General features: G+C 46.8%; 1 protein-coding gene across 5 annotated transcripts in view; it reads right to left on the reverse strand.

The window, feature by feature from the left end:
• LOC101593628 (regulator of G protein signaling 3) overlaps positions 1-27,143 on the reverse strand; it is a 204,278-nt gene that overhangs the window by 34,578 nt on the left and 142,557 nt on the right. For 2 of the 5 annotated variants that reach the window (XM_004662725.2, XM_004662726.2), the window contains one exon: positions 22,641-23,092. The exons of the other annotated variants lie outside the window; for them this stretch is intronic. In XM_004662725.2, the coding sequence (XP_004662782.2) occupies positions 22,985-23,092 (108 nt within the window). In that variant the 3' untranslated portion in view covers positions 22,641-22,984. Of the gene's footprint in view, positions 1-22,640; positions 23,093-27,143 lie in introns of those variants that run through there. 5 annotated transcript variants of the gene reach the window in all.

Below are 27,143 nucleotides of genomic sequence, written 5' to 3' on the forward strand. Positions count from 1 at the left end.
TGCTGTTGTTGTGATGTCATCATCTGTAGGTGGACAGAATTCACTTGTGTTCAATGTAAACGAATATGTTGAAGGATAACAGAGGAAGGCCTAACAAGTGCCTGTGTGGACTGATAGCTAGCCATCACTAGCTCTGATTGACAGCAGGCTGCAATCTTCTTGTCTACTTCATGGACCATGGAAACTGAAGTTCCCAAGGAACAGTGTGTTAAAGATTCTACAAGTCTGATTGACTAATGAGAATTCCCATGACTATGGAGAGATGGAATACTTAGAGCCAGATGAGCTTGAGCTATCTTTAGCCTCCACAAGAGCCATTCATTGCCCACCTCTTGGCCTAACCTAATATCCTTGTGACTATCAGGTAAGATCTTCTGGAATGTACTAACAAGACCACTAGCTTCTACCAACTCAAAGATTAAGAATATCATCAAATAGCATCTGACGCCTGTAACAGAGATGCCCCTGCTTTGCTGTACTCTGCCTACCAGATATTGTACAAGTGCCTTGATTTATGACTTTCTTTTGTTCTGTTGCTATAAAAAATCATAAAACCGTTACCACATTGGAACATGGCATTTGGAGTAACCTAAATCTGTCCTGGGCTACGGTTGCTCATAGCTGGCTCTAGAATAAACTATTCTTAATCCTTTGAGGTGAGAGCTATTTTGTGTCAACCTGCCAGGCAGTGTGGCTCTAAGGCCCGTGCTATGAATGGCACATTCTACCCCTATTTCATGCTTGCACTGCCTCCTCAACAGCCTCAGATGGTGAAGGAAATGCTGACCTGCTCATGTTAATGTTGATCCCAGCCACAGAACAAGAAGCCCATCTACTATAATAGGAAGGCTAAATGTGGGCTGAAGAGATAGTATAGTGGTTAAGGCACTTGCCTGCAAAGTCTAAGGACCCAGGTTCATCTCTCTCTCTCTCTCTCTTCCCCCTCTCTTTTTCCCTCTTTCTCTCAACTAACTAAATAAAATAAAAGATTTTTTTAAAAAAAGAAGGCTAGGGCTGGAGAGATTGCCTAGTGGTTAAGGTGCTTACCTACAAAGCCAGAGGACCCAGGTTCAAATCCCCAGTACCTACATAAGCCTGATGCACAAGATGGCATATGGAGTTTGTTTGCAACAGCTGGAGGCCTTGGCACACCCATTCTCTCTCTCTCCCTCCCTTCCTTCTTCCCTCCCTCCCTCCCTCTTTGTCTCAAATAAATAAATAAAAATAAAATACACCTCCATGGAAATGGAGCTAGCCCTTGTGGACTGCCACCAGCCAGCTTCTGCCCCAGCCTGAAAGATGCTTAGTTGTTACCTCCAGCGTTGGTCAGAGCTGACCTGATCTTGGATGGTTATCATGGCATAGGGTGGCCAGGTACCATGACATCTCCCTTCCTGGCCCAAGCCCAGTCATTCACACGCTACCCTGAGAATACAAGGTTTGGGGAACAATCCTCAACTCAGTGCATTTCTGCCAGCTCGCAGGCTAGGCAGTGTCCTGACAGCCCAAATTCCTGGGAAGTGTTCAGTCACTGATCAGTGATGGGGAGGCCAGCTCTGTGACCTTGGTGGCCAGGAGCAGTTTGTCCATTCACTCCCCCAGGACACACCACTGCTTGGATAGTTGGGCTTGAGCCCAGATCATCAAATCAGGTCAGTGGGAGAGACTGCAGAGACACTGACTTTTTGGCTGCCTTCTGAAGCCAAGAACCTCAGTGTCCCTGTCTCTAAGATCTGCACAAGTCCACCCAAAACATGATCTGCTAATTACCAGTTTAATGTCATCAGTAACAAAACGGAGAGTATATAGAAAGTTTTCATGGCAAACTGACATTGCCACATCTGAACAGGAGTTTAGAGGGCAAGTCCCACTGAATGAGGTATAGGCCTATGCAGACATAACAAATCACACAGAGTGAGAGTGCTACAGAAAGAAGCAAAGGACCTTCCCCTAAGATAGTCTAAGAGGTTCCTTAAACCAGCCCTTCTCTGTGAGGACTCTCTAACTTGAATGCCATCATACTACCTCCTACAATGGACCTCACAAGCGGGTCACTTGAACTGCTCCTCCTCCACTGCTCTAGGCATAGAGTGGCACACCGTTCATCCACCTGCTTTCTGGAGCCAGACTCTGGAACATCATCCCTCCCCCTAACACCCTCCTTCCATTAATTACCAAAGCTTGTAGGTTTCACCTCCTGCCCATCTCTTGGATCTTTTCATCTCTCAATCCCAGGTGAACACCTCCACCCTGGTCCAAGCCACCTGCCAGTGAGATGAGAGAAGGGGAAATGGCTCCAAACAGCTCCCTATCTCCTCAGCCTCAGTGAGATCATGGTGAGCTTTCTACAACACACAAGCAACTATAAGCAGGCCCCACTGCCCTCAGGATGAAGTTCAGAGCCCTTACCACAACTTCTCAGACCCACCACCCCCCGCCTGCCTCATCTCATGCTCCCTCCCCTTCCTCAGCTCTCTATGTACACTGGCCTGCTTCAGGCCCTTACCTAGAACAAGCCCAACAGCCTGCCTTGTCACCAAATCCACCTGGCAGATGCTCTCACTGCACCCTTTGTCCTAACCGTAGTTCCTTCTTTACATGTTGCTCATAGTTGGCTGGTGTCTGCCTCTCCTCCAACTGCCCTTCCTTATACTAGGCTGATAGGTTTGTGGGGCTGAGAACCATACTGTCTGATGGAGTATAAATAGAAGGCATATGAGATTCCCCAGTGGCCATCTGAGGAACCATATTTCCTTCCTTCATGTCTCAACTCTGGTGAATCAGACAGAACTGACTCACCTGCCACTCCAGAAATTGGCATGTGACTTGGGTTCAGCCAATCAGTTCATCCATCCCACAGTCTCTCATGACTAATGAGCACATGATCCCGCATGAGCCAATAGGACTCAGTCCCAGCACTGTTGTTGAAATGAGAGACAAGTCAAACTGGAAGGCCCTGGTGCTTCTGGCAGCTGTGGTGCCACCACCAGGGAAGTGACCCAGTATATAAGTTGGTAAAACCAAGAAGTAAAGAGAGTGGTTCTTGGTGACATTAGTTGAGGCTCTGAATCCAAAAATACGTGAAGGCTGCCATCCACAATCCAGTGGTTTCATTGGCTGGCTGAGGGTAATTGGAGTGTGATTTAGTCAGTCTCAATTGGCGGATCCTGACTGACACATCACCAGTGCTTGCACATTAGTCACTCTAAAAGTATCAGATCATTCATGCAGTCATCCAACAAACACTCAGCAGTGAGAAGGTGAGCAGCTTTGCTCAGCAGAGTCATCTTGGCTGTCATTTAGAAATGTGACTAAAGGGACAAGAGTAGGCAGAGGAAGTAATGCCAGAACCACGTAGTAGTCCCAGGGACAAAGATGAGGCCCGAGAAGGGTGGCTGAGACAAAAAGAAAGGAAAGGAGAAGGCCCTCAACTCTAAATTCACTGGAGAACAGCCCCTCCCTGGGCTTTCGTCTCCCAGTATAACTCAGTGCCTCATTCAAGAACCCCTAAGTTCCCCCACACTGGTTACGGAGCCCCTGGCAGCCAGCACTCAGCATCATCACTAGGCAGTACTAGGGTCAAAGCTGGCTCTGGGGTGGAGCAGAGTACAGGTACCTCCCTGCTCCTTTTGTTCTTCATGCATAAAACAGGAATAGGGACCCTGGCATTCTGTCTCCCTGCTGCCTGCCCACCATGGTGTGAGCTGCCCTGTGTGCCCAGACCCTTCCTACCATGAGGGACTGAGACCTCTGAAACTACCAGCAGCACGGAGCCTTCCTCCTTGAGGTATTTGTCTCAGCAATGAAAGGTCTAACCGTAGTATTCTGTGGTATGAGTGTCTGACTTGTCTAACTTTCACCCACTGAAGGACATCTGGGCTGGCTCCAGGTTTTGGCTCCTACCAATAAAATTTCTTGGAGTCAAAAGTACACAAATAAAATAAAAATAAGAATAGTAGTGTTGGGCAGATTACATATTATAGCAGGAGGAAAGAACCTTCCATGAATATTAAGTACCATTATTATTATTAATTGTAATAGAATTTCCAGGAAGAGAGACTTGAACATAGAACATAAATAACTCTAAAATTTAATGAAAATGTCTTTGAACTAAGACTTGAGAGTCCAGACTGAAAGGTCTCAGAACATTAGCACTCGGAATGTTACCAACTGAGAACTAGTAACTAGAAATGATCTGGTGAAATTTTTGAATTCCAAAGACATGAAAAAGAAATTATTTCCAGAAAGAAATTTGAGAGAAACAAGTAAACTGTACAGCAGTGAAGGCAAGAAGACCACAGAGCCATGCTTATGCTTCTTAGGGGAAAGGATTGTGCGGTGGCTTGAATCAGATGTTTCCCAGAAACTGTTTTAAATGCTTGGTCCCCAGATGGTAGCAATTTGGGAGGTGGCAATTTGCTAATGGAGGTGTGTTGTGGGGGGTGGGCTTAGGGATGTTATAGCCAGATCCCCCTTGTCGGAGTTTGGCTCCCTCTCCTGCTGCTGCTTGCCGCCTGTGGTGATGGAGGTGATCACAGCCTCTGCTCATGCCCTGCTTCCCCCTGCCATCATGGAGCTTCCCCTGAAGATTGGAGGCCAAAATAAAAACTTGTTCTCTCTCATCAGCTGCTTTTGATCAGGTGCTTTATCCCAGCAACGAGAAGGTAACTACAACAAACTGTTAGCCTAGACTTTTTTATTTAAGCAAACTTGACTCTAGCATGAGGCTAAACATTTTTAGAGTTATGAAGGCTAAGAAAGTATGGGACCCACAGTCCTTTCTGAGAAGATGCCTCAAGAAAGCTCTCCAGACCATGAATAGAAGCCCTGACTTTAAGAATAAGAAAGTGTGGTGTTACACTTTGGAAAGCAATCTGGAGACTCCTGAAAAAGCTGACTATAGAGATACCAACAGACCCAGTTATTCCCTTACTGGGTATCTACCCTAAAACCTTCAAACCACAGGCCAGAGAGATTTGCTCAACTATGTTTGTAGCAGCTCAATTCATAACATCTAAGAGCTGGAATCAACCCAGATGTCCATCACTAGAAGAATGGATAACTAAGATGTGGTATATCTGCACAATGGAATTCTATACAGCAGAAAGAAAAAAAATGACACAATGAAATTTGTGAGAAAAATGGTTGAACCTGGAACACATCATTCTCAGTGAACTTACCCAATAACAGAAAAAAAAAATTGCCACATAGTCTCACTCATCTACAGCACCTAACCTGAATCTACCCAAGATGCCTTACATACCCAGCAAGCTTCTCATACACTAAACAATAGGATGGGTGGGGAGGGAGAGGAGGAAAACGGAGGGGGTGGGAAACACAAATCTAGACCCAAATGGCAATGGTACCATAAAATTCTACATCCTAAAGGGCAGACCAAATGGCTGACCCTTTACCACGCCGTTAGAGGGAACAACTGACCCACAAGACACTAGAGAGGGTATGCTGAAGACTGACCTTAATCTTCTACAGCCCCTCTCTCTCTCTCTTTTCTCTATCTCTTTTATATTAGTTATCTTTTTCTTCCTTTTCTTAGTGGGCACTGACCTGTAACTCTCAGTACCAGTATGTGGCTATCATCCACAATGAGCTTTTGATCAGAGAGACATACAAGGTTTCCTAAAAGAAAGACACATTTCTGTCCGAGTACTTGATGACCCACCATAGGTTAGTGGTAAGACCCTCCTGCTGAAGACACCTTACGCAGTTGACACGTAAAATGGAATGGCATGGCTGGAAGAGAGTCAGTCCCCAGACAGTCAGCGTGTCTAGTGCCAGAAGGTGCTACATGGGTGACTGGGGGAAAATGACCAATATCTGTCCAAGCAACTCATGGTCTCACCTACTTAGCAGCAAATAACCTGTCGTGATGCTCACACAAGTGCAATAGTGGCACATAGCCATGGTGGGAAACCAACTGTTCTTGATTTGGCTAACTGATCCCCTCAGTGGTACGGGACCCATAGCTAGAGCTGGGAAACAAGTCAGAACCATATCCAAACATAAGCCCACTCTCCACTATCAAGCTACCACCAATCATGGGCTACAAAAGGGCCTACACCTATTAAATTCTCTATAAAAAAAGAAAGGGTTATCTCATTTGTTTGGTGCTAACTTATTCTCCATTGGAGAATCTGCTTCTCTTTTTCAGATAGATGTAGCTCCTAAGGAGAGAGCAACCCCATCATAGCTCAAAAGGGCCCTGGCTGAAACTAAGAACAATTGGTGAAACAAGCAAGGGTGTTGTTTTCTTGGTGAACCAGGTGCCAGCACAAGGGTGAAGGAGATAGACACAGAAAAAATCAACTCCTACCAAATCAGAGAGCCAGAGGCCCCCAACACCTCATCACTGAAGCAGGCCAAAACTGAACCCAACATGGCTCAAGGAAATTTTGCAGAAGAGGGAGCAGAAAGAATGTCAGAGCTACATGTTGGGTCATGATATGCAGAGATATTTATCTTACCCATAACTGTGGGCTAACTTCACAATGCATGACCCATATACCTCATCAAGGAGGGGCCATGGGGAGGGAGTAGGTAATGGATGAGCCTAATAATGGTACCAACTTGAGTGTATTTGCTGAGTACAAAACTAATTAATAATAAAAAAAAAAAGAAAGTGTGGTGTTAGAAAGTGGAAAATGAGGGCTGGAGAGATGGATGGCTCAATGATTACAGCATATCCTTGCAAAGCCTGACAGCCTGAGTTTGATTCCCCAGGACCCACATAAAGTCAGATGCACAAGAGTTGCATGCATCTGGAGTTGATTTGCAGTGGCTAGAGGCCCAGGCATGCACTTTCTCTCTCTCTCATTCATTGCTTGCAAAAAAAATAAAAGTGGCAAGTGACTGAAGTCAACATATATAGAGACTTTCTCACTGATGGTAATATTTGAGAGTTAAAGGTGATTTCAAACAAATGATTTTTAAAACTCCATAAAGCTATTTTTTAAAAACAGTAACACTCTGAAGCTAAAATTCCAGATGACTTCAACAATACCTAGGTGCCATGAAGGAAAGCAAAGAGTGGCATGGGCCAACTGGCATGCTCAGGGTGGATAGTAGGAGGGAGAACAACTCTAACAGGATGCCTGCAAAGGGTAAGGCCAAAAGTACTATCCAATTATAGTTAGAATAGATAACTTGGAAAGACATTTTGAAAGAGAAAAATGGGGAATAGAGCTGGCGTGGTGGCGTATGCCTTTAATCCCAGCACTCGGAAGGCAGAGATAGGAGGATCACCGAGAGTTTGAGGCCACCCTGAGACTACATAGTGAATTCCAGGTCAGCCTGAGCCAGAGTGAGACCCTACCTCAAAAAACAAAAAACAAAAACAAACAAAAAAATGGGGGATAGCCTTGAGTTGTTTAATACTATTAAAACATAACATGAAGCTACAACAACTGAGTCTCAACCCAAGATTGGAATAGCCTGGTGTTTGAGTTCTAAACCAACACAGCTCTATGGGAAATTTGATCTCAGCACAGAAAGGAAGCCAGTTCAAAGGCTGGAGTTGGTAAAACTGATCAAGTATTGGAGGAGAAAGATGAATGGGAACTCCATCTGACAGTGGGCTCTAAATTTCAGATGAATTAAAATACAAATGTAAAAAGTAAAAAAAATAAAAGGGGACAGGGGCTATAGCTCAATTGATACAGTGCTTGCTTACTTGCTTAGCATGCATGAGGCCCTGAGTTCAATCCCCAGCAATGCATAAACTGGGCATGTTGGCACATGCCTATAATTCCAGCACTCAGGATGTGGAAGAAGAAGAATCGGAGGTTCAAGACAGTACATGTGTAAACAGAAGGAAAGAATTGTTAAAGCCCTTTGGTAGCTTGTGTCACACTAGACCCTATAGAAAATTGCAGCAAGATATAACACACATCAGGGCTAGAAGATGGCTCAGTGGTTAAAGTACTTGCTCACAAGCCTGCCAGTCCAAGTTCAAGTCAATTCCCTTCCACCCCTGTAAAGCCTGACACAAAGTGGTACACATGGCTGTAATGGCAGGCAGAGCCAGGAGAATCTAGATGCCCGAGGGCCAGCTAGAGTAGAGCGCATGCACCAGCAAAACAAGAAAGACCTTCTCGGGCTGGGGAGATGGCTTAGAGGTTAAGGCGCTTGCCTACAAAGCCTAAGAACTCATGTTTGAATCTCCAGGCTCCATGTAGCCAGAACTTTGTGCAAGCATATTATAGAACATGCATAATGCTAAATAAATAGTCCCATTAATAATATAATAAAAGCTTATATTCCCTCAAATAAATAATAAAAATTTGCAAATCTTATATATAATTTTCCTTAAAAACTTTGCCTGGGAAATAGTTTTTAAAAGTTGCATAGATGAATCTTCCTAATCTGATTATTTTAATAATCCCATTTTATATTTTTTTAAATATAATTATAGTAAAAATCTCAAAGAGGTTTTTAGGGAGGAATAAGGACTGAATAATAAAATTATAGCTTAAAACCAGGCATGGTAGCACACTCCTTTAGTCCCAGCACTCAGGAGGCAGAGGTAGGAGGATGGCTGTGAGTTCAAGGCCAGCCTGAGACTACATAGTGAATTCCAGGTCAGCCTGGGCTAGAGGAAGGCCTTACCTTGAAAATCCAAACAAAAAATTATAGTTTAAACTACACTGAGTTCCACTTAACATAACTATGTGAGGGAGGAGACGGAGCACAATTGTAAAAGGAGAGTAATGAGAGAGCCTCATCCTCACATAATATGCTGCTCTAGAGCAAATGACTGTAGAAAGGAAGATGTACTGCCTTGTACTATGAACCAAAGGAAATGCCACATGGATTAAAATGCTACAAGTTGAAGAACAAAAGCATAAACTCAAAGGGGGAAATGTAAGTACAGTGTAATCCTAGGGTAAATACCATAAACCAAAGGCAAAAATATTTTTAGAGATTTATAGATATTAGTCATCAACAATACGCAATCCAAACCCACAATGAAATGTTTTTTCACAACCTCTAGGATGGCTGTAATCAAAAAAAAAAAAAAAAAAAAAAAAAACAGAAAAATAATAGTTGCTAGCAAATATATGGAAAAATTGAACCACATACACTGATAGAAAGTAAAACTCTGAAGCTATTTTGGAATGTGTCTGCATATTCATAAGGGTATGGCATGTGGGGGGGGTGCATGCATGTTGAAGTCAGAGGTTGCTGTCGACTCTTTCTTAATTGCTCTCCACTTTATTTTACCAAAGCAGGTTTTTTTCTCATGAACCCAGAGCTCACTGATTTGGCTAGTCTAGCTGGCCAGCTTGCCCCAAGGATTCCCTGTCTGTGCCTCCTGAGTCCTGAGTCAGGCTTACACGGGTACTGGAGATCCAAACTCCAGTCCTCATGTTTGCATAGCAAGTGCTTTATCCCCTGAGCCACCTGGCAGCTTCTTTAAAAGTGAAACACAGGGCTGGAGAGATGGCTTAGCAGTTAAGCGCTTGCCTGTGAAGCCTAAGGACCCCGGTTCAAGGCTCGGTTCCCCAGGTCCCACGTTAGCCAGATGCACAAGGGGGCGCACGCGTCTGGAGATCGCCCATTCTCTCTCTCTCTCTCTCTCTCTCTATCTGTCTTTCTCTCTGTGTCTGTCGCTCTCAAATAAATAAATAAATAAATAAATAATTTTAAAAAAAAAAGTGAAACACAGAGCCGGGCGTGGTGGCACCTTTAATCCCAGCACTTGGAGGCAGAGGTAGGAGGATTGCTGAGAGTTCGAAGCCACCCTGAGACTACAGAGTGAGTTCCAGGTCAGCCTGGGCTAGAGTGAGACCCTACCTTGAAAAGCAAAATCAAATAAACAAACAATAAAAGTGAAACACAGATACCATTGACCCAGTAATTCCACACATATGTGTATTCCTAAGAGGGATGACATACATGTCTATATAAAAACTTGCTGGGCTGGAGAGATGGCTTAACGGTTAAGCACTTGCCTGTGAAGCCTAAGTACCCCGGTTCAAGGCTCGGTTCCCCAGGTCCCACGTTAGCCAGATGCACTAGGGGGCGCATGCGTCTGGAGTTTGTTTGCAGAGGCTGGAAGCCCTGGCACGCCTCTCTCTCTTCCTCTATCTGTCTTTCTCTCTGTGTCTGTCGCTCTCAAATAAATAAATTAAAAAAAAAAAAACTTGCACCCAAATGTCATAGCAGCATTGTTTCATAATAGTCAAAAGATGGAAACAACACCTCAAAAAAAAACCTATCACCTAATGAGTGGTTAAATAAATTTGGAATATATATATATATATATATATATATATATATATATATATATATACACATATAATGCGATATTATGCAGCCATTAAAAATTAAATTAAAAATTTTTTAAATACTATGACTCAGAAACATTAAGTGAAAGAAGCTGGTCACAGAAGGCCAAATATATGATTGAATTCATATGGAGTGTGCAATGTGGGCAAATCCAGAGCCAATAAGTGGACTGGAGGTTGCTAAGGACTAGAGGAGATGGGGAGATAGGTAGTAATTGCTAAAGCGCACAATTTCTTTTTGCGATTAAAAAATGAAATACTAAAATTGATTGTGGTGATTATTGTACAAATCTGAATATGCAAAAAAATCAATGAACTTACACATTTTAGATGGATGAATTATTTGAAAGATATCTCAGTGATGCTGATATATATATAACTACCTATACATCAGAAACACTTGCACTTTAAAGAAGTAATTAAAATAAAAGGCTAATGGGCTGGGGAGATAGCTTAGTCAGTAAAATGCTTGTCTAGCAAACATAAGGCCTTGAGTTCAATCCTCAGAACTCATGCCAAAACAAACAAACAAACACATGGTGTGGTTTAGAATGCCAGCACTAAGGAGGTGACATGGTAGATCCTTGGGATTTGCAGGCCAGCCAGTCTAGCCGACTTGGAGGGCTCCGGACCAATGAGACACCCTGTCTCAAAAAAAGGGAGATGAGGGCTGGAAAGAGGCTTAGCATTTAAGGCATTTGCCTGCAAACCCAAAGGATCTGGTTTGATTCCCTAGGACCCAGGTAAGCCAGAGAGCCAGATGCACAAGGGGGCACATGCATCTGGAGCTCATTTGCACTGGCAGGAAGCCATAGTGTGCCCATTCTCTCTCTCTCTCTCTCTCTCTCTCTCTCTCTCTCTCTCTCTCTTTCTCTCTCTGTGAGTGTGTGTGTGTATCTCTTTCTCAAGTAAATAAAAATAAAAACATTCTTAAAAAGGAGTGGTGGCCTTGAGGAATAACTGCTGAGGTTGTCCTCTGGCCTCTGCGTGTGCCCACACACATACACATGTACACAAGCAGCCATGCACACACACACATACACTTACACATGCACACAAAGATAAATAAATACAAAACAAAAGGCTAGCTTGTGAATATCCTTATTCTAAATGAATGGTTCAACTACAATTATGTCCAACAGAAAAAATGGACAAAAGACTTGAAGAGACTGCTGCCCAAAGAGGTGATAGGCATCCAGAAAGCATGTTAATTAATATCCACAAACTCTAGTCATCAAAGGGAGCCTATAATTTAAAATTGTAACAATGCATAGAGCTGCTGAGCTCTGAGGGTGAAGTGAGGGTTCAGAGAAATCCACATTCTAAGACTTCTCCGTTTCCTGGGAAGCAAGACTGTCAGTGCTAAACAAGGAAAACGCCAGGCTAGGGGTATAGCACATTGGTACAGTGCCTGCCTAGTATGCACTGGCCCTTTGTCCAACCTTCAGAAACAAACAGACCAACCTAAGCAAAGAGGAGCAAGCAGCAGCTATCTAAGGTGGGATTAGAACTTTGTACAGCTGGACACTGTCCTCCAGTCATGATATGGCTGTTGCACTCATGACCTAACAATAACCGTCACTACCAACACAAAGCCGGCACAATACTGGGGTGGTTCACATTGTCACAGATGATGGAGGAGGGCATGAGGCCCCCATCATTCCCTGAGGAGCTACTGGCAGTTAATGGTTGCTAGAGGGATGGGTGATATTTTCTTCATAGGAATAGCTACTGGTAAGTTGTATGAGCACTGGTAAATCATCCCCACCAATGCTCATTCAAGCAACCCTACCTAAACTCACTCACATATTCATACACACATGAAAAAAGACATCAAATTAGAAGAGGGAACAGCTGGAAAGAAGAGGGGCTTCATTGAAAGTGGGGCCAAGAGAAACAATGGAATAAGATTATGATCAGCATATATCAAAGTTATCAATAAAAACACTTAAGGACTGGAGAGTTGGCTTAGCAGTTAAGGCACTTGCCTGCAAAGCCTAAGAATGCATGTTCAAATCTCCAGGTCCCAGGTAGCCAGATACAGAAACCCAAGCATGCAATGTTACACACGCACCACAAGGGGGCACACGTGTGTGGAATTTGCTCACAGCGGCTGGAAGGCCCCAGCGTGCCCATTCTCCCTTTCTCTCTCTCTCCCCCCTTCCTCCCTCCCTCCCTCTTTATTTCTCTGTGTATCTCACTCAAAAATAAAATAAAATAATTAAGATTGTTGGTCAGAGAGACCTATGAAGTCCCCAAAACAAGGAAGGTAGGTTTCTGTGAAAGTACTTGAGTACTTGCCAGAGCTAAAAGGTAAGACTCTATTGCCAAAGACACCACAAGCTACAGACATAGGACATCAAAAGATCACTGTGAGGCTGGGCATGGTGGCGCATGCCTTTAATCCCAGCACTTTGGAGGCAGAGGTAGGAGAATTGTCATGAGCTCAAGGCCACCCTGAGACTACATAGTGAATTCCAGGTCAGCCTGGACTTGAGTGAAACCCTACCTTGAAAACAAAAATGACAGAGAGAGAGAGAGAGAGAGAGAGAGAGAGAGATCACTCTAGAATTTAAAAGGGAGCAAGCTTCCCAATGGCTAGCTGTCATAGTGCTGGAAAGTGCTATATGAGCTGCTGAGGGATAATGGCCACCAATGTGGTAAATAAGCAGGGGATTTTGCTAGATATGAAATCAATCAGCCAGACAAGATGTACACACCTGTGCAATAGTGGCACTCAGTCTATGTAGGTAATCAGTGGTTCTCTGATTGGATGAGAGGCCTGCTCAATGAGAAAGAATTTATAGCTGGTACTGGCAACCAAGTCAGGACCCTATGGAAATGATGGTCATAGACCCCAGTGAGATGATCTCAGTAGTCTTTGGCCAAAAAGAGTGGCTGCACCCACCCATCAAAATCTCTTAATTAGCCAGGGGTGGTGGCACACACTTTTTTAAAAAATTTTTATTAACATTTTCCATGATTACAAAATATATCCCATGGTAATTCCCTCCCTCCCCACCCCCACACTTTCCCAGGCACACACTTTTAATCCCAGCACTTGGAGGCAGAGGTAGGCAGATTTCTATGAGTCCAAGTCCAGACTGAGTGATTTCAAGGTCAGCATAAAAAATAAATAAAATAAAATAAAGTGAGACCCTACTCAACACAAAACAAAACAGAGCAAAACAAAACCTCTCTTAATTAACTATGCTTATCGCCTTTAACTCACGCTGCTCTCACCCTCCATTGGGAAATATGTTTTCTTTTTTAAATAAGGCAGCAAAAACCATGGAGAACCAAAATCCACACACATGACAAGAAAAGATAGCTGACTCCCTACCATGAGAGAGAGCCACCTCTTGCACATCAGCCAGGGTCCAGGTGACACCACAGAGGAAATGGCAAGTTAAGTAAAAGTGCTGCTCTCAAGCCGGGCGTGGTGGTGCATGCCTTTAATCCCAGCACTCGGGAGGCAGAGGTAGGAGGATCACTGTCAGTTTAAGGCCACCCTGAGACTACATAGTGAATTCCAGATTAGCCTGGGCTAGAGTGAGACCCTACCTCGAAAAACCAAAAAAAAAGGGGGGGCTGGAAAGATGACTTAATGGTTAAGGCACTCGCCTGTGAAGCCTAAGGACCCACGTTCAATTCTCCAGGTCCCATGTAAGCCAGATGCACATGGTGACGCATGGGTTTGGAGTTCGTTTGCAGTGGTTGTAGGCCTTGATGTGCCCATTCTCACTCTCTTCCTTCTCTCTGCCTTTAATAAATTAATAAAACAAATCTTTAAAAAAACAGTGCTGCTCTCATAGAGAGCCTGACAGCCTGTGCCAGGGAGATGACAATAGAAACTAAGGACACTCAAAACATATCAAAGACTATTGCACTCATAACTCATGAGCCCATGATGAATGCCAGCAACCCCACTGAGTAGGCCTTCGGTGGTATGATGGCAGGGGGGAGGGGAATGGGACCAGTACATGATTTGTCCATACAACAAAGTTTCTAATTAATAAGTTTTTTAAAGTTTAAGCCCCCCGCCAAAAAAAGAAACTGATGTAGGGATGGGTGTGGTGGCACACGCCTTTAATCCCAGCACTTGGGAGGTAGAGGTAGGAGGATCACTGTGAGTTTGAGGCCACTCTGAGACCAAATAGTGAATTCCAGGTCAGTATGAGCTAGAATGAGACCTTACCTTGGGAAACCCCAAAAAGAAGAAGAAGAAAGAAACTGATACAAACTTCTGAAAAGTTATTAGACCACAGGAGTAAGAATCTAGTTTACAAATGCACTCCCTTTGTGCCAGAAGAAATTTATCCCAACAAAAGATTCATTTGTCAACAATTATTTATTGAGAATAAGACATGCACCAGGTGTGACCTGGATGCTGGTGATTTCTCTCTCATGTTTGAGGAACACTTAAACATTGGAAAGGACCTGAACATTGAACTCTTAGAGATGATTTAGAGGAAGCATGTTTCATCTACACAGTGACATATTCTAAATACTAAAACTAATGCTGTAGAAGAATATTTATCAACAGGAAAATATGGAAACCTTACACTGTGAAATGGCCAAAAAAAAATTTAAACCGGTCAGTAACCCCAATTTGTAAATAAGAGACATGTGTGATAAACAAATGCCTGGCACAGTAGCTATCAGTGGATGCTGGGATAAGAGTGAACTTTGTTTTCATCTCCTTATTCATCTGTATTAAATGTCTTCTCCATAATAAGCATCAATTGCATTCAGTCCTTTGCCAACAAAACAACAAAGTCAACTGCAGTAAACAAATCATAATCTTGCCACACCCACATGGCAGTGTCCCCAAGGAAAAAGGGTCACAGAGAGTCAATCACAGGTCGCCCACCACTTGGTCTCCTGATGGTTAATCCCATTTATTGAAAACCTACTACCTGTCAGGCTTTTGTTTTGTTTTGTTTTTGTTTTTGTTTCTCGAGGTAGGGTCTCACTCCAGCCCAGGCTGACCTGGAATTCACTATGGAGTCTCAGGGTGACCTCAAACTCTCAGCGACCCTCCTACCTCTGCCTCCCGAGTGTTGGGATTAAAGGCATGTGCAACCACCGCCCGGCTCTGATAGGCTTTTAAGAAGACCCTTGGGCTGAAGAAATTGCTCTGTGGTTAAAGGCATTTGCTTGCAAAGCCTAATGGTCCAGGTTCAACCCCCCAGTACCCATGTAAAGACAGATGCACAAAGTAGCGCTGTGCGTGCATCTGGAGTTTGTTTGCAGTGGTAGAAGGCTCTAGCACACAGCCATATTCTCATATTCTCTCTCTCCCTCCCTTTTTTTCTCCCTCCTAATATATAAATAAAAATATCTAAAAAAGACTCTTTGCACACCCTTTCCATTTTCACAGGATATAACACTGAGGCCGGGCTGGGATTAAAACTCTCGCCTGTTCTGCCTATAACCTCGCAGTCTCCTTAGCTGCCCCAGCCTGTTCCTGAGAAGGGCAAAGTTCCAGAACCACGAGGCCCTCCCTCTTGTAGACTGCATCTATGCAGATACTGCAGGAGACAACAGAAGGGTAGGTCAGCATGGGAAGGGACACCGGCAAAAGGAAGGCGTACTACTGCTGAAGGCCAGCTGGCTGAGGTCAGGACACAGGGTGGACTGGCCAGGGGACTCCTCGCCTGCCGGGCGACTCTCAGGAAGCAGGACTACATCCGGCCCCAGGAGTTCCCAGGCCCTGTATACGCAAGGCACAGAGAGAAAACCTTACAAGGCCTGATTGCACCCTCTGAAGCAGCAAGAGGAAAATGGGCTCTGCCCTCTGAGACCTCCTCCTTAGGCCTGGTGACTGCAAGCCAGTCTTCCCTCCTCTGGGCCTTCTGTCCTGAATGAGGAGGGGGTGAGGACAGATGGCTCCAGGACCTTCCCCAGATCTGAATTCTGTGAATCTGCGGGACTTTCTCACACAGGGCCTGGCAGGAAGAGGAAGGGGTGAGGCAGCCCCACCCAGTGTCCAAAGGAGCCCACTCCTCTTCCCCTCAGCAATGTTCCCATTGCTATTTTTAGAATGGTCCTCAGGAGCTGAGTGTCTCCAGCAGCCCCCGCCACACTCCCGGGTCCAGGTAACACACAGCAGCCCATTCATTCTGCTCCAGCAAGAGCGCGCCAGGAATTCCTAGACAAGCCAGCTGACTAGACAACTCCCCATGCCATCAGCAGGGCTGACTGCTCACTGTGTCCATTGCAGCCCAGAGTGGGGGCTTATGTTTCCTAATGGCAGGCAACACAGTTGCTGAGTGGGTTTGAGTAATAATCTAGGACCATCTGTTCTCTCTATACCCCGATCTGGCAGAACCTTCAGGCCACCACCGTGGGCCCTTGGCAAAGTTCGTGTTGTTCTCCTGGTCTTAGTTTCTACAAACCAACTTGTGAAGTGTGGATCTTAGTGGGGTACAGTGGAGGCTTTTGGCTCCACGCTCAAAGATTCTGTGGTTCAACCAAAATTCTAGTTACTCCACATAATAATTGTTCACTGCTTTTACGCATGTGTTGGGTTATGTTCCCAAAAATCTTTAGAGGGTTGATTGTGGATCTAAAAATACATTTTCTCATGAAGACTATGTGATAAATGGTGGTCTTCCTGCTAGGCTAGCCTAGTTAACCCTTACTGTTGTTCTGGCTGGGAGAATTGCAAGCAAATCCTTCTATTGTAATGATAGAATTAACCCCAATGAGAAATTGCTACTGTGTAAAAAGCCCCTTGCTAGAAAATTGATCTTGAGTAGCAGTACCTGAACAATGAGTAATAGATGGAAAGGAATGTGGATTGGTCGCCAACAGGTCCCTTTGAGGCAAGCCTGAGGCTCAGTCAGGCACATAGGTGGGTTAAACAGCCTCCTGGGTACCCAGGCATGCCGGACATCAAACAGGAGTCTGGGACATGTCGAATACTCTAGCATAAAATAAAAGAAGCACAGACGGCTGAGGAGGAAATGAGGAGGGCAAGCTATTGCTTCCTGGAGGAGACACTTTCAGGTAGAGAGGAAGCAGGAATGGGGTCTCTCCCATGGGTGTCTTGATAAGGACCCCTTCTGGTATGAGCTCCCTAGCACACTTGTGTGTTATGAGGGCATGCTAAATATGAGCCAGATCCATTCACACATAACCACACTCATGGCACATGCACTATTTTAATGCGAACAATGAGACAACTGCCTTCTTTCTTCTTTTAGTAAATTCTCAAAGACCCGAAGCTGAGCCCACTGCCCACCCCACAAGGAATGACTGCACGGGGCCAGACACAGTGATAAAGATGCAGAATATGAGTTGGTCCCCATTTTCTGAGGGGAACAGCCATGCCAAACTGATCTTTATGGTTCTAGCCTGGTACTTTGGACTCTGGTGGCCCTTGGAGATTGTCTACAGTCACTCCTTCATTTTCCTTGGAAAGAGATGAGCAGAGATGTGAAGAAATGTGTCCAAGGTTACACGGTAAGTACTAGACAAGTCTGTATGCAAAACCAGGGCTTCAGAGTCCCACTCTGTTTTTCACTGATGCAAAAGGACTGGTGACTGGGGCCTGGGGAAGAGAGCCACAGCATCAGTCCTGATTAAGATATCTGAGGCAGCATGGGAGTATGGTGTGGCCCTTGACCCTGAGGCAGATCTGGCTGGCTTGCTTCATCAATGCTGGGGACATAGGCCTGCTCTGGTATCTGCAAAGCCAGGGGCAACACAGCAAAACAGCAAAAGTCTTGAGCTAAGAGAACCAGATGACCTCAGTCCTAGCCCTGGCTCTAACACCAGCTTGCCCATGACCCTGGGCAAGAGACCACCTATTTTGAGACCTGTTTCCCCATCTCCAGTCTAGAACAGAAAGATGTTGAACTGGACAGCCCATACTTCTTCAGAACCTGCTGGGCACCTACCACGGCCACGCGGTGGATGAAAGATGGTGAGCTCCACGTTCTCCCACAGAGCTTGCTAGCTCAAGGTCAAGGTAGAGCTAGCTGCCTGATTCAACTGTGCAAAGAATGCACAAAATCCTCGGGCCAGTGTGAGGGAAACAGAGGCTTCTGAGGCATGCCTGGGAAAGGTGTCTCAGAGGAGAGACCAAGCTTCAAAGACTGAGGAATGTACCCAGCAGGGACAGCCAAGATGGCAGCAGGGTCAGGAAACAGCCTTCCAGTATGAAAGGGATGGCACACCTATGTGTTATGAGGGTGCCATGAACATTAAGTAGGTCGCAGGGATAGATGGGCGCAGGGACTTGGGAGAGGGGAAGCAGTCCTGCGTGGCTAGGCTTCAGCAATAAAGTGGGAAGGATGTGTACAAGAGCCAAGCTGCAACCTGGGCTTCATGTCCATGGCCTCCTACAATGGCCTCGAAGCAGGTCCATGACTGCCCAACCTCACCAGCCCTCCCAGCTGGGGTAGTCTGTGATTGGAAGGGAACAGTGGAGCTAAGCCAAATAATTGAAAGCAGGTGCTAGGGACTAGGGCTGCCCAGAGCCACACACAAGCTGTGTGGCCTTAGGCAAGTTCCTTAGCTTCTCTGAGACCCAGCATCTATAACTGGGCATAATGGAGTCAAAGTGTAACGAGATAACAAACCACATAAGGCTGCTGTAAGGGTTTCAAAAGGCATTGTGCGTCAAGTGCTGGGCACCGTGCCTGGCTCACAGTATGGGTGCAGATTACCTACTGCTGTTATTCTATGCTTAAGCCAAGGACCTAGAATGGCTAGGAGAATAACAGGCAACCCCATTCAGACACTGGCTTGGGGAAAAAGAAGCTCAAGATGAGACAGAGGGTCAGGCTATTCTCTGTGACTTAAGACCTAAAGAAAAACAGCAATATGGCTGAGCACAAGAGCAAGACTATGAAGGGCCAATCTCCCCTCAGCCAAGCCTGTGGCAGGGGAGGGAGGCAAGAAGGTTGGAGGCTGCCTGGAAAACTGTGGAGCTTCCTGGAGAAAAGAGTGTGTCTGGGGAATGGTGCTGAAACCCAATCCATTTGATTCCCAGTTACTTAGGGCTGAGATCTTAAGTCAACCAGTTAGCAAAACCCAGGGCTGGATCCTGATAGAAGGAGTCAGAAGAGGCAAGGTCTCCCCACCCTCCACTGGGCTCAAGTCAAAGTCTCCCTGGGCCCTACTGCTCAGACAAGCAGGCCTGCCTTTGGCAACATACCTTGTTACCCTGTCCCCCAAAGATGATTTCTTTTGATCCCTTGAATGCTAGCCTCAAAAGAGGAGAAACCTAACCTACATAACCTAACATTCTAGTGAAGCCTGAGAGCTTATCTTAGCTGAATTCTTCCATTCTTCCTTTCTTTTCAGACTTTTTTCAAATCTTGTGGAAAGTGTGCATGCACGCACACACACATACACATGAAAGCAGTTACCCCACCTGGTGGCAAATAAGGCACCTCATTGTAAGACTAGATGGGCCATGACTTCCAAAGCTCCTGTAACTGCTTCCTGCCTCTTACGGGAGAAGATGGATGGACTTTCTTACTTCTTGCCCTCAGAGGAAACCTTTGCACCCAGAAAGGACCAATGGACTTGGCTAGAAGATATGAGCTCAAGGGCGAATTCAGCCTCTTACCAGCTGGATGGCCTACGCTAAATCATTTCACTTCTCAGAGCCATTATTTGTTTCATTCATAAAATGGGGCTGCTTAAGGGACCCAAGATGTCATCTCCAAAGTTCATGCTCACTGTGGGGCTCTACTGTTGAGTACCCTGCACACTGCAAAGTTGCCTAATTTCTACTTTCCAGAACCTTCTTGGTGCCTGGATACCCAGGGTGGTAAATGAGGGCTTCAATGACAAAATGTAATGGAAAAATGAAGTAAAGACTTAAAAAAGACAGGTACAAATAAGTATTATCATCTCCAAAAGGTCCATGTTGTCCTAGGTCCCAAGGGACCAAAAGACCCAGTCATGACAGCTTACAAGGAGAGATGAATTACAAAGGACCAGAGCCTGAGACATAGAACACATGAAAGGGAATCAGAGGGTGTGCAGGGAACTAAAAGAGTCACTTTGTATTCTGATCCCACAGATGGCCTTCCAACAATACATGGTTGTGCTCCCATCCTCCCAGCTCCTGGACCTAAGACATCACACTAAGACAATTGGCCCATCAGGAAAGAGGCCATTGTGTGCTTCTTAGCATGATTTATGTGGGCAGGGCGGGGCCCGGCCGTGTTTCCCGTGATTATGACTCTCAGATGCAATTTCGATAGTTTGTTCGTCTTGAATCATTGGGTGGGCTGGGATGCTGAAGGGCAGTGGCCACCAGGTCATATTTCATCTTCTTGGGCCCGTGACACCCAATTAATTGTTGCATTGATTCATGAAGCAGGGCGGGCATGGCGCTAGGGTTCACCACAGTCACTGAGCGAGCAGCCAGCTCAGGACCCACCGAGAGGGGCGTGTTTATTTTCCCACCGGCTGGCAGGTCTGGGACCATGAGCATCTGCTCCACCCAGGAGTGTGTCAGAGCTAGGGCTGGATGTTGTGTTCGGGTGCTCCATTTCTCTGCATCGAGAGCTTTTCTTCTGTACCTGTCTACTAGACAGAGAGGCAGGCCACCGGACCTAGGAGACACAAGCTCCTTGACTTCCCAGATGGGTGATTTTCCCCACGCCTCACATTCCCTTCATGTCACTGTGTAAGGCAATCAAATGAAATCAAAGTGCAGCTTGCTGTCTGCACAGATCCAGCTACTCAGCTGTTCAGATTCGCCCTATGGGCCAAGTGTTGGCAGGCAACGATGCTGTGCATCTAACCCTTGTTCCAGCCAAGCAGCATCTTTCCCTGCTAGCCAGGGCATTGGCCTGACATGGGCAGATCCATCCCGTCCCCCGTTCAACTGCTGATTCAACATGTCTCCTCGTTCCTATGTTGGGAGGGAGGATGCACAGAAGGTAAGGGACATATTTTCTTCTGGGCCACTATTTTGGGTTCAGGTGGCCCTGACAGCTGAACGAATTCATAAAGACCACAGAAACCTTCTCCAAAGACACAGGTCTTACTTGACAACAGAGTCTAAGGTTAGGGGGCTTCTCAGGCTTGGCCATTTCTCCTGCTTCCCGTCTGGCCCTCCTGTACCTAGTCCTGGAGACACATATCTTTTTATGTGTGACTTACTTCCCTCCAACCTACGGCCTTGAGATAGATATCTTCCTTCTAGATCTCAGCTGTTAGGCCAGGAGAGTGTCCACTCCTGAGCTTCCGCAGGGAGGAAATGCGCTAGGCTCTCATCACTGCCTCTCTCAGGTCTTCCTATTGCCTTGTGACAGGACAGTCTCCATGATGGCTACTGAGCTACATCCAGCCCTGCCCCAGGCCCTGACCCTTAGGAGTACAACAAAAAGCAAACCAAAGCAGTTTCCAGAACACTGGGACTCAGCTTCCCCTAGACCACTCACTATAGGAAGCAGAGCTAATGCAGGCTAACCCTTGCAAGAGCCCAGGGGCTGCGAATCTTATCACCTTAGCCAAGCTGAGCCTCACTGTACCCTAGCCTAGGCCTGACTAGAAAAGTCTCTCTTAGGAAAGCCACAAACCTAATTCACATCAACAAGAGAATAAGACCCAGTGGGACATTAAGGCAGGTGGGGTAAGGAAACCATCGCTTCCCACCCTACATCCTAGTGTTCATGTGCCCACCACCTTAGCCCTCTCTAGAACAAGCCACCACCACCCCTCACCTCAGGCCCCAAGGGATGCTCTCACTGGTCTCATACCCACTTGGATCCCTCCTTTCTGAAATCTTATCTTGTAGAAATGTACCTGAGGGTCTGTGACTCCCTCAAAAATTTCCCATGACCTCCCCTGGATCTAGAATGTAATCAAGAAAATCTCCACTGCCTAAGCCCTGCACACTCTGGCCTTCACCCTGTCTTCCTCCTCACTAAGGTATGGTCATGCCAGACTCTCCATTCCTTAGCATGTCAAGCTTCTTAGGAAATTGGAGTACTGTTTCCTCTGCCTGGAATGAGCTCTCCCAAGTCCTTGGCTTGCTCTTTTCCACAGGCTATGTTCTCCTCAGCCACACCCTATATGCAGCAATCTAGACTCCATACTCTCTGAAGGCATCTGTGACATTTCCACACACACTCTTCCAGTGTGTGCTCATGTGTGTTGGTACTGTTTTATTTAGTGCTCACTCCCCACTGGGACTGGAATCTTGAGGAGAGTAAAAGCCATGTCCACTTGGTTCTCCACAATATGCCCAGGTCCTAGCTCAAACACTGGCACAAAGGAGATGCCCACAAATATCCACTGAGTGAGCAAGTGAATGATCCAGGTGAAAGACTCATAAGTGGGTGAGACGTCTTCGAGCAGCAGTAGGTTTCAGCGTTGTACTCCATCGAAGCGACCTCCCCCTCTCTCCAGCTGCCCCTAGACAGGTGCCGTTTAGCCTCCTTCTGCTTGAAGGGAACTTGATCTCCAGTCTTCTCCATCCAGGACTTCCTGCTGCCAGTCTGCACATAACCACAGGGTCTCTCACACCACTGCACTTTCTGCTGCAGTCCACACACACCCTTGGGACCACTCCCTTCAAACAACCCCAGGCCCACCATCTTGGTCCTCCGATTTAGGTCCAGTTGTGGTGAAGTTACTGTGTGGTAGGGGGTGCCCCAGAAAGGGTTAAGTTGCCAGAAGCAGAGTCCTGCCCTTGGGCTTGCTCAGCCAATGAGAGTCTGTCCTGATGAGGTAAAGCTTCTATCTTGGGTGGCATTGATGGAGTTGACTGGCCCCATCTCCTGCTGGAGAGAGCCGTAAGGATGGAGTTTCTGTGGAACCAGACAGAACTGGAATTAGCTCACTGTCTACTCAGGCCAGGGCTGCCTGACTCCACAACCTGCCTCCATTTCTTCCTAAGGCACTCGGACAATCCCTGGAATCTCCAAGGACCATCTCTAGCTGTCTCAGAGGAGATGACAAGATGGTTCACACCCCGATGTCACATATGGAAATCTTACAGGCAGAGCAGACCAAGGGTGGCCTCAGCTTCCAAGCCTGCACCTTGGGATCAAGCAAGTGGCTACCAGGAAGTGTCAGGGAGCAGTCATCATGAGCTCAGAGCACCAGCACCAACTTCAATAAACAAGGACACCGATGACTTGTCCTACCCAGACAAACTGAGGGACAATAATGAGAGCAACAGCAGGTGGTTCACTAGGTGCTTCTCACAGATCACTTTGCCCCACACATCACCAGGTCAATTCTCACAAGAACCTTTCTAATCTATCTTTGCTACTTTGCTGATGGGAAACGGAGTCTCAGGGAAGCTAGGTGGCTTTCCTGAGCTCACATCATTACTAGGTTACTTTGAAACATTTGCTGCCTTACCTGTCTCTGACACTAGCTTGTGATCTCACTAGGAGAGAGTGTGATAGACTCCTCTGTATGTTCCCACCATACAGCCCATGGAACCCAGGCCAATGCTTCACTGTACCCACCTTTTCACCCTCAGACCCCTGAGGGCTGGTGCAAACCCACTGTGTTCAGAAGGTCCTAGAGCCCAGCCCAGGAACTCGTATATGGGGTGCCCACCAGAAGTCTCGCTGATCACCATCAATGGCTACCCAGGACCCCTGGATCACTCACTCTTAGATCTGCAGGCATGGCCTCTAATTACTTGGACACCTCTCCAGTGCCTTTGTTGCCTCTCTCCAATTAGAAGGAAATGTTCATAAGGACAGGAACCAGGTGTCATTCATCTCTGTGAACCCCCCCACCCCAAGGACCTAAAGCAGTGTCAGGCACAGAGGACACGTTCATGATGTGTATTTAATCAAACAACCAAAGTCTCATCTACCTGCTTCTCCCTGGCCGCTTCCAGCCTCCCTGGCCACAGCGGGGACCAGCTCTGAGCTGATCTAATGAGAAGCATCACAGCAGTGCTAGCAGTGTGCCCAGGGAGCCCAGTCCATGTGATCCCGGGAAGAAGGAAGATAGATGCCCCCTGCAGGGACAGGTAAGGAAGGGAGAGAGGGGCAGAGTTCTGAAGAGGAAGGAGGGGTACTGATCAGGAAAATGACAGGCCATGAAGCAGGTCATTTATTTCCTCTGGGAATTCCTTCTGGGAATGGCTAAGGATGTAGCTCAATTGGTACACTGCTTGTTAGCATGCTCAAAGCCCTGGGTTCTATTCCAAGCACTATACAAACCAGGGGTGGCAGCGCATGCCTCTAATCCCAGCATGTAAGAGATGAAGGCAGGAAGATCAGAAGCTCAAGGTCATCCATGGCTACATAGTAAATTCCAGGCCAGCAAGTTCTTGGGCTACATGATACGCTATCTCAGAAAAAAAAAGGAAGATGAGGAAAAAGGAGAAAGAGGAGGTGCTTCTGGCCTCTCCAGACCTCCCTTTGGGTGACCCCTACCCGCAGTGGACAGCAGAACTGAGCAGGAGAGAGCTGTCAGCCTGAGAAGGAATTCTGAATGGCTACTATATCCGTCCTTATCGGGTCCATCCTGCCTCAATTGGGACCCCATGCTGCCAGAGAACAGTCCACAGATAACTTCAAACATGGCCCAGAAAGCCTATGGCTGCCCCCTCCTACCCCAGAGGAGAGCAGACTTGGCCCCAAGGCAGCATATGTCACAGGAAGCTGAGTTGGGCAGATCCCTCCATGGTGTAGCTCCTTAGGGGAAACAGATGGACCCAGGCCTTAGACTCTTTGGAGCCCCACAAAACTTAAAAGAGCCAAGAAGAATCACCTGACCAATGCGCAGGTGGGACCATTCCAACCACACAGCCGGAAGTGGTTGCCAAAGGTTCCCCAGAAGGTATTGACACACAGGCCAGTCTGCTGTTTGTTAAGTCTTCTCCATCCCTCCGTCATCCCAACAAGCACTGGTCACTTTCAGGGCAGATCGCATCTGTCCTAGTTCATGAACTGGGGAGAGCGTCACCTTCCCCAAGGGTCAGCAACACAGTAGAAGAACAGGGGCCGGGAGAGGGAAGGGGCAGTGCGGGAGCCTGGGGGACTGCCTATGGGTCCTTCTTTCCCTGGACAGGGCTTGAAATGGGGCTTAGGCACTGGTGCCCACAGTTCTACAGGAGACAGAGCACCCATGGGAAGAACAGAGAGGGAAAGGCACACCACTCAAGCATGCCTGAAAAGTAAGTGCCAGCCTCTGAGTTCTATGAGCCTTTCTGCCCCTCCCTCGAAGGACAGTGACCTCTGTGGACAGTCTGGGGCCCAGCCCTTGGGATGGAGGTTCAAGGTCACCCTGAGGCCTAGTACAGGTGGACAAAAGGATGGATCCTGTCACTAAAGAGAATTCAGCAGTGTTTCTGGACTGAGTCAGGACTACAGAGAATCGGATTTACCAGAATTTCTCTCCAGAAGCATTGTGTAAGTGGCTCAAAGGAATCTGTTACTAAGACTCCTTAAGTGAGGACAGTGGAGACGCCATCTCCAGGGGCCTGCCTCCCAAAAGCCAAGTGGTTCCATAGCTGCCTCTGAGAGAGTGGGTCAAGTCAGTGTGGAAGGCTGGGCAGGGCCTGGGTCGCAGCTCCACAAGGCAGCTCAGGAGCTGCTCTGGTGGCCCACTGTCTTTCATTTTCTGCCTCATACACAGCTGTGCTGCCAAACACATGCCTAGAGTTGGTAAGGTGCCAGGACTGTTGCCTGCCCAGTATGTCCATGTATCAAGTATGGGGTGTGGGGCTTGAGGCCTGCCAGGGTCAGCCAGTCAAGCCCACAGCCCTGCAAGGTTCAGAGCCTGTCCAAGACATAGCCTGCATTTAGGGACCCAAGGTGAGTGAGCACACATGGGAGGGTCTCCAAGCCAGCAAACCCTGAAGGCGAGGCACCAAGAACGTTCACTTTCCGTTTTCTCCAGAATGGAGGAGCTGAGCCCACAGCAAAGAAAGCACGGGTAGACATGTTGACATTCAGTGTCCCAGGAGCTGCCTCAGTGAAGAGGGAGTTGCCTGTACTCTGGGGCCAACCCAGACTCATGGGCAAGGCAGCCTATAGCCACAGTGACAGAGGAATCTGACACAGAGCAGCCCATGATGCCTGGGGTGGAGTTGGAGGAACAGTTCACTCCACACACACAGCTTTTGTGGAAGAAGCACCTAGACATACCAGGCACTGTGCTATGAACTACAGACACACTTCCTTGCATGCAACAAACCTTTGGAAGAAGAACCTTGTCCCCAGATTGGTGATGGGAACACCAAAGCACTACAGTGACTTGCCCAAGGTCACACTAGCAATCAGAAGCAGAGTTTGACTCAGGAGTTCCATGTCTTTTCTCATTCTTTTTATTTTTATTTATTTGAGAGAGAGAAAGAGAAAGAGAGAATGTGTGTGTGAGTGAAAGAGAGAGAATGGGCACACCGGGTCCTCTAGCCACTAAAAATAAACTTCAGACACACATAGCCCCTTGTGCATTTGGTTTACATGGGTACTGGAAATCAAACCTGGGTCCTTAGGCTTCGCAGGCAAGTGTCTTAGCCACCAAGCCATCTCTCCAGCCCTCTTTCCTCATTTTTGTCCCTGGCCAGTGTAAAACAAGATACTTTCAAAGGTCAGGAGAGTGTAATCCTTAGATTCCAACTTCCCTTGCCAGTGGCTGGGGTAGGGGGCTTTGTCCCAGCCAACGGAAGAGGCTGCAGGCCACCTCTTGCTTCCTCCTGCTCACTGCTCCCTCTTCAAGAAGTCAGGGAGGGCTGGAGAGATGGCTTAGCAGTTAAGCGCTTGCCTGTGAAGCCTAAGGACCCCGGTTCGAGGCTCGGTTCCCCAGGTCCCACGTTAGCCAGATGCACAAGGGGGCGCACGCGTCTGGAGTTCGTTTGCAGAGGCTGGAAGCCCTGGTGCGCCC

This window comes from Jaculus jaculus, chromosome 1, assembly GCF_020740685.1.
Source record: "Jaculus jaculus isolate mJacJac1 chromosome 1, mJacJac1.mat.Y.cur, whole genome shotgun sequence".
Lineage (NCBI taxonomy): Eukaryota > Metazoa > Chordata > Mammalia > Rodentia > Dipodidae > Jaculus > Jaculus jaculus.